The sequence below is a fragment of the Poeciliopsis prolifica genome, unplaced genomic scaffold, assembly GCF_027474105.1.
Source record: "Poeciliopsis prolifica strain line A6 unplaced genomic scaffold, Auburn_PproV2 SCAFFOLD005, whole genome shotgun sequence".
In the NCBI taxonomy this organism is placed as follows: Eukaryota; Metazoa; Chordata; class Actinopteri; order Cyprinodontiformes; family Poeciliidae; genus Poeciliopsis; species Poeciliopsis prolifica.
In genome coordinates, this window is record NW_026562380.1 from 12,878,212 (window position 1) to 12,893,095 (window position 14,884).

The window sequence follows — 14,884 nt, forward strand, 5'->3', positions numbered from 1 at the left end:
CACAAAAACAATATCTATAAAATCCAAACGAATGCAGGGCAAAATTTTATCTAAGTGTTACTCTTTCCCACTATAGAAGCAGGCACCCTGGTGCCACTGTAAGACTTTGTTTTAACAGCCCAATTAGTGTGACCTCAGAGCACTGCCTTTCATTTCTACAAAATTCTGCCATCTTGAAGCATCTCCAGTGAGCAGTGTTTGGGCATTGTGAGCCAGCATTGTCAGATTACCTTCTCTGGTACATTCACAAACTGTATTTTCTGCATTGACATGGCTGGACTGTCGGGCGGGCTTTTCTAAATCTTTGCTGCACTCTAAAACATATTTCTGAAGTTAGCATCGTATTTTATACATTGACAGTCTTATTGCAGTATCAGAACATCCTATACACCAAAGAAATTTATCATGAGAGAACAAAATTAACCTATTTTTAGAGAAAATCCAATTTTCAATATTATTGTTCAGAGTCTGGTGATGTGACTTTAGTAGGTTTATGTAAATACAACTCTTGGAGGGCCTTGATAGCAGTGCCAGAAATTGGTTGTTGATCTTTTTGTTTTAGGAATTGTCAAGTATACAATCTAAAATGTAATGTATTTTATTGCAATTGTTTGTGCAAGAACAACACAGTAGTTCATAACTGGATCAAAACATACACATCTGAGAAACTGTCAAAGCCTGCAAAAGAATTACAATAGGACAATGAACCAAAATATATAGACAAAGGTATGTTGGTAAGGTTTAACTTAAAACATATTTATGTGGTAAAATGGACGTCTGAAAGCTGGTTGATACACACACAAAAGACTGGAACACATGGCGTTATGTGGACTTAAGGACCATAGCCAGACATGAATAACTAAAATCCACAAGCAATTAAAATCCCATTAAAATCACTTATAACTTCTTATTTCAATAATTCAAACACCCGAATATGCATCAATGTGGACAGTGGAAATGGTCTCAGCATTACAACAGAAACTAACATAAACAATTTTCCTTATTTCCTCCATTAAGGTTGAAGGTACAGCAAATCAGAGCCAAATAAAAGAAATGGCACTCTTGAGTTGGCTTTTTGGCAAACAGAGGCCAATAGTGTTCCAAGGATCATTGCACCAATGTATCTTAACTTAAGAGCAGCATTTTTTCCTAATAATTTAAATGTATTTTTCAAAACATCTGTGAGTATGTTGACTTAAAAATACAAGTCATGTCAAGGGCAATACATAGTTTTTATCCTGCAAAAGCTTGCAACATAGGTTATTCTGGCTTGGTGCGTAATAAAAAGAAAACGAAAAAGAATAGCAAGACAAGTTGTACTTTTTAAAGCCGCTGACTCATTCCTTAGCACAGCCGCTGACTCATTCCTTAGCACAGCTGCTCCCTAAAACTCTGAATCTTAAATTCCCTGTGTGGCATGTTGCCACACAGGGGGAGACAAATGTTCTTAGTTACGAGTAATATCTCTAGTTTCTAGACTACAGGAAGTAAAAGTTCTCACGGTTTTACAGCAATAAGTCTTATATCGATGAACCAGTCAAAGGTCATCTTTAGCCAAGCAGCTGCTGCATATGAAATCCCAGATGGGAGAACATTCTGGTATGAACTGAACTTCCTCGGTTCATACCAGAATGGGCGATAGCGCTTGTAAAAACTGAGCTATACAGAATGTTTAAGTCTTAACTGCATTGAATTGAAGACAATCTGCACATAAAAAGCTATGTTTTCATATGTGAACAGGAACAAGTTCCAGATAGTGATTCTAAGCAAGTCTTTAAAAAAGAAAATAATTTTTTTGTCATTATTTTTACCAACGTGTCATAGCATCTATTCTATTATTCTCCTTATTATAGAGAAAAGGATGGAATAAAAAATTGACATTTCTTTATAGAAACCTTCACTGAAACAGTCATTGCATACTGCAGTCATTCCAGTGCTTGAGCAGAATAATAATAAAAAAAAAAGTCTGCAATTTACAGAAGAGTTTAGTAATTAGTGTTCAATCTTGTTTTGAATGTGCCTCTTTCAGTCAGTCCTGATTTTGTATCAAAATGACTGGAGAAAAAAGCCTCAGGAGCAAATTTAACAAGTGGTTAAATGTTGGATGCGGTCACATTTATTTGTTGCAGGTTTGCTTGATTATGACTAAAATCATAACAATTGTTTTGGTGAAATTACGAGAAGACAATATATGATTAATCAATGTTTTTCTGTTGGGAATGAGATCTGGAGAAACAATCTTTCTTCTGTCATTTTTACTTTCTACCAAATATTTTTTAAAGATTGAAACATAAAGCTACTATTGATTGAAATGCTGATAAATGCTTACTATATACCAGATAACTTTGAATTTCTTCAAGTCCAGGAACTGAGGTCTGCTGTGCTGTAATCAGATGTGTGTCTGCTTCTACAATGGATCATTTGGCTGCATACTGAGGAGGTTGAGCCATTTGGATCAGTCACCGAGTGGTTTGATTAAGATGTAAATAATTGAAATCATAACCTCCAACTTTTATCTTCACCATAGTATTGACTACCATGCCTGATATTGCTTAGCCTTGTGAATTTAATAGCTAAGTTAACCATTAAATTTCCCATTGATTTCTCTGGCAACACCAGGTGGCACAACGTCAAATCAACAGCAAACAACTGAATGTACTTACTGCACAATGTGATGGTGAAATTTCTTGTTTTTAATATTTACCACTCATCCATCACATGGAAATGAATCAGTAGTTGCTTTTGTATTTGTTACAAAACTAAAACTTTATGAAAGCAAGAAACTGATTAGGATATGGGTGCTCACCATATGTTTCACATCTCCTTAAATTTAGTGAAGTCAAACTTTCCGGGTGGAGGTTCTTTGTGAGATCCCAAGAATAGGAAGCACCAACAACCCATTTGTTGCAGGTTTCACTTCTTTTAGGATTTTCCTTAGAATTTGGGGGGAAAAAGTATGTCAAATTACACTCAAGGTTTCATTTGAGAAGCAAAACATGTGAAGGAGGAAAACTAAATGAGGGTTTTAGAGGGGCTAGGTTCATTGAAATACTATTATCAAAGATGATGCAAACATTCATGCTGAAACAAATTATGTGGTGCCCGTTCTCATAAATGATAAAGGAAAGGTTTGTACAATCCTGGTACAAAAAATGTTAACATTTACTGCATTGCACTATAAATGAAACATGAAGGGCCACTCAAGATGGTGACCTTTGTTCTCACATTATGCAGTGCTCAGGCAGGCAGAGCAGCAGGTATATAGGTAGGGGGTGAAGCGCAGTTCTTGAGGGCAAACCATGTCCCAGACCAACGGATACGAACAAACACCTCAGCAGCACATCATTCTGTGTTTAAAATCATTGTCAGTAGTTTAGGTCATGGCTGTGTTAAATACATATAGTGACTATTATTTGTGGTGAATAATGGAGAGGAGCTGTTTAAATGACATGAACCGAAAGAGGCTGCACATCTGTGGAGCAGTCCTTGTCTTTGCGCTGAGTTCTTGTCCTTGCTCACAGCTGTTGGAGAACCTTTCATTTGAGAACAGGGCAGGGCGAATAAACCTGTCGCCCTTTCGTGCTCATCAGCATTTTCGATCCGTGCAAAAGCAGATCTGTTCCCCTCTTCAATGAGGTCACCTCCCATGCCACCATAAGCAGGCGGGGTTGACCTCCTCCACATGTTATCCATCAGGGTGAAGGGCCGCTGTGACAGCATGCATTTACATGTAGGACCTGCACACGACCATTCTTGGACGTTTGCTATGTTGCTAAAGACTGCTGCATTAGAGCGCATGCTGTGCCGGTAAAAATGAGTGCACTTGGTTAAGAAAATTCATAGTCGAGGTTATGACTAACCTGAGTTTGAACGATGGAGACTGTTAAAGCAATTCTAGTCATTTAGTGCATAGGAGATTCTTTCTTCGGGGGAGAACACCTGAATTACCGTTGGTGATTTGTAGAGGCCTTTTAGCACAATGATTGCATTGCTGGATGAGAGAAAAGTATGGAGTGGCACAGATTGTGAAGATTTCTATTATGCAAGTTGTGCCGCAGAAATTATAGCTCACTGCCATTGCGAAGCAAGATAACTCAACCATAAAAAAATAGCAAATCTGCTCATCAATTAACCAAATCTAAGAGATCAACAAGATCAACACTGCAGCTTTTTTAGTTCAGCTGTAACTAGAACAAATCTGATTGCTCACGCACATAGCTGTTGACATATGCAAATGCAACTGTAACTCACAGAAACATTTCTTTCTTTTTACAGGCTCTCATACAGAACCGGACAAGACACAGCCAACTGTGATACGTGTCGAAACAGCGCCTGCATCATTTACAGGTTCGTCCAGCCATACATACATTAACGCTGCATTAATTCTGAACCATCGTCAGTGTGCTGCATTAAGGTTCTCCCATTCTCAAACGGCTAAGCTGTTGTCTGTGCATAATGGACTAACATTTACAAAAGCATGCTAAAAGCAATTTTATAGTTTCAGGGATTTTTTTGGGGGGCCAAATGGTTCCACTATTTTTTGTGCAATGGCAATTAGAAGTATTCATACTTCCTTGGACAATTTTACCTTTTGGCATACGTAGAATTTCCAATTAACCCTTTTAAAATGACGTAAGTGGTATGATGTAAAATGTGTTTTGTTTTTTTTTCCTTTGTTATTAGTTTGTTTTTTTACAAATATAAAAATATGAATTGTGGCATTGCCGGTATTCAGGCCACCTGACATAATACTTTGTAACAAAGGATCTTGCCACAACTTTACAAGATGATTTCTGTCAGTACTTGAAGCCTTTCTAACACATGTCCAGGCCATGATTAAATTTATTCCATTGTAGCTCTGGCTGTATGTTTGTCGTCATTGTCCTGCCAAGAAGTGAAACCCTGGCCTGGTCTTGAAAAGCCTGGGACTGATTTTTGTTAAGGTTCGCCTTATATTGTGCTACATTCAGCCTCCCATCATCTTTGACTAAATGCCCTGGCTCTAAACTGACTCTAAAACACATTCCCACAACATTTAGGGCCTCATCTTCTAAAGGCTTCTGTGTCGAAAAACAGGCGTAAACATGATCACACACACTGACAACTTCATACCACAGTCTTCTGCCTATTTCTAAAAAAAAAAAAAAGAAGAAAGAAAAATTGAGAGAAAAGTTCTGTTATTTTTGTATTTATTTATTTATTTTTATATATTATGCTCATAGCTACAAACAATCAACATTGGGAATGGACATTTTATCAAGCATATTAGAATAATAAGTTATTAATAATTTGATGGAGGTTTTGTACATTCTCACATTTTTGAGAAATATGCTGAATAGACTCTGACTGAATGATGTGAAGGAAATAGACATTTACCACAAAGTAGGAAATGTATAAAAAGTACTGGTCAATTTAAGTAGCAGCATAAATAATAAAGAGTTGAACATATTTAAAGTAGAAATATTTACATGTGTGAGCACATTTTATGCAAATTTCTACTGTAAAATTATTGGAAACTTAATGTTCAGCACCCTGATTTTACTTCAGGGATAACTAATGTGACTTATGTGACCGAAACATAAACTTACAGAGAAGTGGGAAGTTATATGGAGAAAGCAGGAAGTTTTGTGACCACGATGTAAATCATCAGATCCTATAAAGCTGTTTAAATATTTACAGTTAGATTTGTTGAATGGACCTTCATTATTTCCATACCTGTTATGTCTTTGTCCTTTTAAAATAATGTTTTATTTTGCATAAAAATGTTTCATCTGATAGTGTGAGCCTTTAAGCAACGTAAGTTCTGAGTAATCTTGCGAGACAGGAGGAAAAATTATAAAAGCTTTGAAGTAATCGGTTCTATCTCAACTGTAAACAGATAATAGTTCGGATAGCTCTCTCAAGCCCAAAGATGAAAGGACAATTTGCAGTTTAGTTCTGTAAGAGGAAAAACACATTTAAAACTACCTCAAAAACTCAAACCCCACAGAAAAGCTTTTACCATGATTATGTCAAAAGTCAGTTATGTCAAACTAACCCCGATTGTTACGAAAGGTCCTTATGCAACTTGAAAGCAAAAGTTCTATTTCATCAAAGCTTGAAGGGAATGACACATCACTGATTTCTCACAGACTACTACTACTGAAAAATTAAGTTGTCCAGGGGGAAGAATGAAGTGCAAAATTAAGAAGTGTCCCGGGTTTCTGAAATCAGTGTTGAAAAATCCTGATTAGACTGACTTTGCTATTAAATACATATAAATTAAGCAAAATAAAACATCATAGTAGATTTTAGAACGATCTCAAAATAATCTTGTAAAATAATAATAAAAACAACATTTAATTACATCTGAGAGGCTGATTATTAAAAAACTGTGCAATTGACATTTTTTAAAAATAGTGTTTCTGAATTGAAGGTGGTGTTACTTGTTAGAAAAACCAATCCTCACCTCGGGATGGGAAAAACAACTATCAAGCAGTCCATCTAAATCAGAGTAATGTGCCCAGAAAACCGAAATACATTATTTTAAGTGCACGGCCAAAATGAATAAGGAGCTTTATGCAAAAACATTGAAAAACTTACACTATATAAAACATTTAGTTCAAAGCTGAAGTTGAGGATGTTGATGCTATTTAAGGGAAAACTTAATGAATGGTAAATCCATGCTGTCTCAATGAGGGAAGATTGACCTTTTGCAATCGTGATATATCTTAAAAACCAATAGGATGGTTTCATTCCACAGAATACGGTGCTATGATGATGATCTTTGAGTCTTATTTTTTTTTATTCTGCTTCGTTTTAGTTCTAGTGTATTTGTATTCTGTTCCATGTGTTTCATCAGACATGTCATCCATTTTCTCTGTTCTTCATCAGTTACTCGCCTTCTCTCACAGCTGCATGCTGTTTCTAATCAACCACCTGCTCCTCGTTTAGTAATTAACTTCTCCAACAAATAACGCTGTTGGTCAGATCATTATATTTTTCACATGTTTGCTTGTGATTCTCCGATGATGTATTTTTTATTTATTTTTTTACTTCTATTCCAATTGGACCTTGATAAAGTTTAGGATTCCCTTTTTGAGTGAAACTGTTTGTTTTTGTCTGCTGCGTGCATTAGAGTCCTTCCATCAAAACCTCATATGTTCGTTGATGCAGGTTTTCATGAGTGTGCTTGTCTTGCTCATATAAAACTTGCAAGAAAAATAAGTAACAAGTGAAATAACTGACTTAATTTATAAAAGGATGTTTAAGTCTTTAAAGTCTGGAATTATTTGCAATTGCATAAAAAGAAAATAGTCTGAGCCAATAATAATAATTTAAGTGCAGATTGCAAATGTGAAAGTAGCATATGCAATGTGCAGCTTTATGGATGTTGTCATGCTGGCCAAAAGTATTCAGCTGCATAGTCATTGAGGAATTATCCACTTTAACTTGTTTGTATGGCTGCCTTTTGGGTGCAGGTACAAAACACCATATAACACTGCCAAAATGACAATTCAACATTTTAATGAGTTTGGACTGAATGTTATCATGTCTTGTTGAAATCTAAGTTAAACAGACTGATTGAAACTAAAATTGATAATTGCTCACTATTTTATTTCTTTATTGTATTGTGAGATTTCTGAAACTTTTATTCCAATGGCTCTACAAGAGAGAATGTTCTGATTGTTTTTGGCACTGGCAACATAAAACTGGAATATTATATACCAACTAACTTTTAAAATGTTTGTGATTTGGTAGACTATTGTTCTATTTAGAAAAACAAAAATGTTGATCTTCCTAAAAATATTACTTCATCTCACCCGGTGAGTTGGAGGATGTTGCGCACAAATATTTGTTGGTCGTTCAATTTGTTAAAGTGATTTGTGTAGCTCTGACACAGTGCTAACAATCACAAAACAATTGTTCTCTATTGCCATACTTTTACGCTCTCTGCTTATGCTAAAATGAAAGTAATGGAAGTGTACCTGGCTCATATTGTTTGCATGTTGGAACATTGCACATAAAAAGTCCTTAAGAGCAGAAAAAAAAAACCCATTAAATGTAAAAGTGCAACATCCTTGTACTTTCCACACTTGAGACCCTGATCTGAGCTGGGTCTAAATGAAAATCTTCTCAATGTGAATCAGAACAGATAAGGAATGATGATTTAACAACGATGTATGACTAACGACCTTTTTATGCTATGCTGTTGTTCAGGAGCTTTAGTGTACAGTTGGCAGCAGAAGAAGATTCAAAACGCTGTTCTCTGTCGATAGCTCTTAAAAATGTGGCAGAGTCTTGGATCTGCAGAGTGACAGCCACACCTCCATGTCAGTACTAAACAGAGATGATGTACTATAGTCAATAAAAATGTGAAACAGACTCAAGGCTCTGAAAATGAGCCTGAGTCATCATAAGAGAATGACGTTCAACAGGCACTGAAAGATCTAAAAGCAGCTCTCCTCTCCCCAGAGAGACGGGATGGCTGACCCTGAAATACAATAAATATCAGATTTGAACAGCATGTTAAATCTAAGTCTGATTTTGTTTCCATCACTAATATCACAAGATTAATATCAGCGGACTTGCCTTTTTGTCTGACCAAAGCAAAGCATTAAGTTCTGGATCTGCTTATCCAGTCAACAGGACATTGTACATGTTAAACTAGAAGCTTTTAAACAGATGGACTTTCCTGAATTAAGAGCAGACAGTAAGCAGTTCACCCTTTAACATAAGGCGGTATGCCATCCAGATGTTCACCCAAGTCGGAGTCAACAAGGCCAAAGGCAGCAATGTCAGTTGTCCCAAACATCCTCTACCTCTTTTTGCCAAACCAAAGCCCAACTCTGAACCACGAGCTCTTCAGCGAGCTAGAAAATGGGAGAGGAAATTGAGACGGCAGTCCTCGTAGCTGGCTCCCCTCTCAAGCAGTAAATGATATCAGAATCGATTGTTATACCAGAAAGGTCTGTCATGGTATTTTTTTATGTTGCCTGATTGCATCTTTGCTATTTCTGACTCAAAGTCAGCAGCAGATCTGTAGGACTTTGGTAAAACAAAGGGTTGGAGAAAAATAAATAAAAGTTTGAACTAAAAAAAAAAAAAATAGAAAACCGCTCTTGCTGGTTGCATACAGAATTGATATGCTTCTGTCTCTTTACTCTATGCATCCTTATTTATACTGGATTATGCTCTCGTTTGCCTTCACAGCTGCTTTAATTCTCTGCACCACAGACTGAAAAAGATGATGAAAACTGTCCTCTGAGTGTCAAGATCTAAGTGTATTTTGTGCTTTGTTAGTCACCTTGGTTATATATTCAGATCATTTTGAGTTGATGTTTCTGATGTCACTCATTGTCCTCTGCACATGCTTTACTAGTTCAATTTGAGATTTTTTGTTTCTTTTTTGTATTCTGTTCTCTACATACTGATTGGAAATCTTATTTCAGTGCTAAATTTTACATTTTGGTTCAGTAAGATCCTTTATTTTGTCTTATTAAGATCCCAGTATGTGCTTTGCGGCCCCTCACCAAGTTGCATTGGATTCTGTTGAGACCCATATGAGGTGATTGTGAGGTCACTGACATCAACAAGGGATATTTGCCCACATATCAAGTGCTTATTGCATGTGCTTTCCCTCTCTTCACCCAAGAGGTGGCTAACCATTGAAATCCCACAACATCATCAGTTTCTAAAAATGCTTAGACCAGCTTGCCTGGTGACAATAGCCATACCACATTTGTTCAAAGTTACTTTAATTCCTGTTTTTTGCGATTTTAATGTTCTGTTCGACCTTTGGCAAGTTTTCTTCACCATGTCCAGATGCCTAAATCCATTGTGTGCAAACAGGTTAATGGACAAGTGGACAAAAAAAGTGGTTCATATTTTATTTAAAGCAGTTTTCCCAAATATGAGTTTTTACAAAGCAAAGTTAAATGGCACCAAAATAAATTAAGTTCAAAGTGGTCCATGCTAGTTTGGAGGTTCTCCCTCCTCGGTTTAATGAACTTTGTGAATCCCAGTAGAATGTTAGAAAAGACAGGTAAATAATTTGTCTTTAAATAGAATCATATGGCAATATGTGAGTTCTTTTTCAGCTGCTGTGATGTCAATAATGTGATAAACTGAGCATTAATCACAATAAATTACTGCAACAAAGCAGAATAAGACTTAAGATGCACACTGTGACACAGAAGCAGCTTGTGTCTGAAATTTCAGTTCTTATTGACCAAACAGACCTCTATTGATTTGTGTTTTTTTTTTAAGAGTTTAGCAATTATTGTAGCTTTCAGGAACTAGGCTTTGAATAGTCGAGCAATGGCAATACATTCAGGAAAATATCTCTACTCTTGAGAAAAGCCAGTGAGATGTATTATTTGTGTCACAGGATTTTGTTTCATTTTTATAAGATTGGTGAACCTTTATTTACAGATACAGAAACAGCAAATGGGATTACCAGAGGAATGTGGATGCCATTTAATGAAGACTTGTCACACCATCACACTAGCTGTGACTAGACAGAGGACTGGTTTTCTGTAAGGTGTTGTAGTTTCTTGCTAATATGATGCCGGTAAGACTAAATGTGTCATTGTAGCGAATGTTTATGTTTAGTCTAACTGGGAACAGACTGCATGGCAACAAAAACTTTGCCCTTGGTTTACACTCTCTCAATGGAAGTCATTTATATCGCAAAACTACAGATGCTCTCCACGGAGGACTAATAAAGTACAAGATAATCATTTTATCTGTTCCATGTATCATTAAATAATTGTTTATTACAGTCTAACGGAATGACTTTTACAGCCACTGAACAAAATGGAGCATTTTGCAGCCAGGGTGGTAATCCATCACAGTTCTGTGTCTGCCAAAATGACTGTCACAAGTAACAAAATTCTGCAGATAGTGCTGTGCAACCCAGCTGCAAAAACTTAATGCTGGTGTTCCAAATGTATATGCATGCATGTGTATAAGTGGTGGACGAATGCATCTCTATTGTGTATTTTTCTTTTCTTCTTCTTTTGGCTGCAGTTTTACTCTGCTTTGCTCTGTTATTAAAGCCGTGTGATCCCATCACCAGTGGCCCTCTTATTAAAGTTTGCTTTACTGACTCAGTTAAACTGCCGGCAGTGCAGCAACCTTGCACAAACTACTCGATGGCACTAATAAGGAGGACCGGCTTCTAATAAGGTGGGCCGTATTAAAACCAGTCCAAAACAGAGAGTTAATGACAATCTCTCCCTTCAGTTAGACGGGGATTCTCTGGTGCACTGTAAAAAAGGAACCTCAGGGGTTATCACATTAACAAAAGAATATCATGTACTGTTAACTAAATAATTCCATGTTTGAGTCAAAAACATGATACAATCATGTTGCATAAACAAGATATTCCACAACTTCAACGTTTATAAAATTGAATCATGTTGAGAGAACATGATTCATTATAGTCAGACCGATCCTATGCTGAAGACCACAAGTGAGATCACGGGATATCACGCAAGTTCACGCAAGATTACGGGAAATCAGGGGATATCACGCGATAATTCGCGAGATAATCGGTTTCCTCTCGCAAATGGAATAAAATGTATTCAAGGTGAGATAACGTGATTCAATTAGTCAGCTAGATCTTCCGCCAAAAAAAGAACGTCGGGGCGTATTACATTAACAAAAAAATATCATGTACCTTTCACACAATAATGTTGGGTTTGAAGCGAAAACGTGATAAAATCATGTTGGATAAACAAGATATTCCACGACTTCACATTTATAAAATTGAATCATGTTGAGCTAACATGATTCATTACAGTCAGACTGATATTGTGCTGACGACAACGAGTGAGATCACGGGATATCACGCGAGAACACGCGAGACAATCGTTTTTTTCTCTCAACTGGACTAACGTGATTGAATGACGTTATCTCAACTTGAATACATCTAATTAACATATATATACCCACCGCGGGTGGTTCTTATCCTCTGAGCTCGGGTCCTCTACCAGAGGACCCGAGCTCTTGGTTGTGCCAAGATATATATATATATATATATATATATATATATATATATATATATATATATATATATATATATATATATATATATATATATATATATATATATATATATATATATATATATATATATTAATATTTGTCAAAGTTAATCTAATAAAAAAAAAACAGTGACGTCAGTTCCAAAGCGCTATTGTGTCAGACTCATCTCCCGCTGAAGAGGATCCAGCGACATCAAGAGATTACGGAAAATCACGCGAGATAACTGGCTCGCACCTTGTTGGGTTTTTTCAAGGGCAGAGGGGAGATTCCTGGCGTGCATCTACTTAGTTTGAAGAAGGTAAGAGTCAATCTATTTTCATCTAAATCCATATAAAAATATGTAACTTAAAATTTCTCTACCATTTGCACCATTTTCTACTTGTTCCATACTTGTGTCACATTATTTCATGTTCTGTAGATTAAGTCGGTTAGGTTAAGGCAGATAGCTTTTTGTTTACATTTATCGCCGCACCATGTTAGGTACATTCTGTGCGAAAAAAGTCTGCAGAGCCATATGTAGTGTACAAAGCTGCTGCCAGAGACACAAATGGACCCCAGAAATGTCACAGTTTTGCTCCTCCTGAGCTCCCTGGAGGTTTAGTGGATTTTTAACACACTGATCTAACATCAGCCTATTTCTAACTATTTTAATTCTATTTCAGTAATGTTACTATGGAGGTAAATGTAGATACACACTTTGGTACCTTTCTATCATCATCGAGATTCTTAATTAATTATGGTAATAAAAAGTCCTACATTTCAGTCGGTGAAACCTGCATAAAGCATTGCTTTCTGAGCTTTGTTAAATGTTCCTAAAATACCTGTTAGTTATGGATTTCTAGTATATTTTGTCAGGCTAAAACTCTCAATGGATTATCCATTATTACAGACTTGAGCTTTCTATTTTTTTTCTTTAAAATACATATTCCTCTGCTGTAAAGATGTTGGTTTTTTTTTGGACTCTTCTTTGTTGTCCCCAAATGATTGTAGCTCAGAAACAATATTGAAGTTCATTGGTTTAATTTTGAAATGTTGATGTTTTTTGTGTTGATTGTTGTGCTCATTTTGACCTATGTTACTATTGCTTTCTACCATGTTCAATTCACCATTGTTATGCACATATGTGCTTGCATGTGTCCAGTGGTTATATTCATGAGGCATTCAAGGGTCTTGTACTAAAAGATACAACTCAGTTCAGTATGAATTGCATATTTTAATGGCTGAAAATATATCTGATCTCTTTCAGAACATCACCTGTCTGTAATCCACCTGCGTAAGTTCTGGTCAAGGGGCTCATCGGCTATCAAGTTATAGATTTCAGTGGCTAATAGTAAGTTTTGCCAGATCTAAAGTGACTGAATGTAGTGTTAGAGAGCTTATAAAGCTAGGGTTCAGCTAAACTTTTATTTGGCCAGTCTGTTTTATTTGTCTTTATTTGCGTGGGGATGTGGAAATGTAAGGAGTGTAGTCTCTCTCTGTCTCGTAGATATGACCTGTTAAAACATTTTAGACTTAAACACCGGCATATGCGACGTTATCCATGCCCACACATAGACTGTGTACTTGTAAGACATGGAATGCTTTGCATATTCATTTAAGTAGAAGGATATAGACTGTGTTGACCATTCTGTACTTTTCACATATTTCTTTGGTGATATATTCATGTCTTTATTTAAACATCTAACAGCTTCAGTTAGATGTTTAAATGAGATGTTAAACTCAATTTTAGTCATGGCATAATGAAGGGATACTAACAATTTTAAATATCTTTCAAATAGACTGCAAGCCACTGATCACTTTTGTTGTGACTTCCTTTGAATGTAGCTATGTTTCAAGTGTGTGAACCTATACTGCTGGAGTTTTGAGATTGTTCTCTTTGTTTTTTGATCTGCATATTTAGGAAGACACTGCTGAGGTCAGATGAGAGTGCATCCTCAAAGGTCTGTGTGTACCTAAATGAAGATCCAGAGAAGCTGGTGAGGGAGTACATGGTATGTTAAATTCTCTTTGTGTTTATAATAGAAGTCCTAAGAGTTGTTAAAATACTTTCACCAACTAAGGTCCATGAATGACTCAATCAATGTCAGTCTTTATTTATTTAATTACATGTGAATTGTCTCCCCCCCAATACCCTTCCCTAACTCCCTTAGGACGTTGATGAATGTGCAGAAATGGCCAAAGCCGAGACTGTCCTCGGAATCGTCATTTGAGCAGAGGGTGCAGAGGCTGCCGATGCACATCTGGATGTTGGGATTGTCTTGGAGGAGGTGGAAGTTATGAACAGCTTGGGCAGTGTATCTTCTGCAATAGTGATGCTGCTGGAACTAATCTACGCACTAAACTTGAGCTACCCTCAAGTTTAGTGCGTTCAGCACTCAACTTGCTCAGTAACTCAAGCATACCTTTGAAGTAATACAGAAAATAATAATGAAATTGGATGGAAAGAACTTATCAAAGAAAGCACAAGTTCTCAATATGAAACTCGCCGCTAAGTTGAGTAAAGTTTCATATGGAAAATGAGTGTTTAAAGTCTGCAGTAGAAAAGATTTATTTGTTACAGTTCTCTAAGTTGAGCAACTATAATGACATGTTTTATGTTGTAAAGAATTGGCTGGGAAATGAAACTGTAACCTTTTTGTAGTTGTTTTTTTTATTTCAATGTCCAACTCAGCTGTTTTGTGCTGTGTAAAAAAACGATGTATAACAATTCTGAAATACAATTGTATTGTACCTTTTCTAATTGTTGAGTGTTCTTCCTACACTTTCACCTAGTGCTATCTTAAAATGCTTGATTAACGCTTGAAAAAATGTCTTTGAACTAACATCATGAAATAATGGAAAGGATTTCCACATG

The 14,884-nt window shown here is 36.3% G+C and overlaps 1 protein-coding gene and 1 long non-coding RNA gene across 2 annotated transcripts in view; both read left to right on the plus strand.

The window, feature by feature from the left end:
- Nucleotides 1–14,884, plus strand: part of insyn2ab (inhibitory synaptic factor 2Ab) — a 40,902-nt gene that overhangs the window by 13,968 nt on the left and 12,050 nt on the right. The window contains exon 3 of the mRNA XM_055030217.1: nucleotides 4,276–4,347. Coding sequence (XP_054886192.1) covers nucleotides 4,276–4,347 — 72 coding nt within the window. The remainder of the gene's footprint in view (nucleotides 1–4,275; nucleotides 4,348–14,884) is intronic.
- LOC129360118 (uncharacterized) lies at nucleotides 13,160–14,721 on the plus strand. Its single transcript, XR_008605980.1, has 3 exons — nucleotides 13,160–13,360; nucleotides 13,931–14,021; nucleotides 14,181–14,721. It is a non-coding gene; the product is annotated as an uncharacterized LOC129360118 (long non-coding RNA).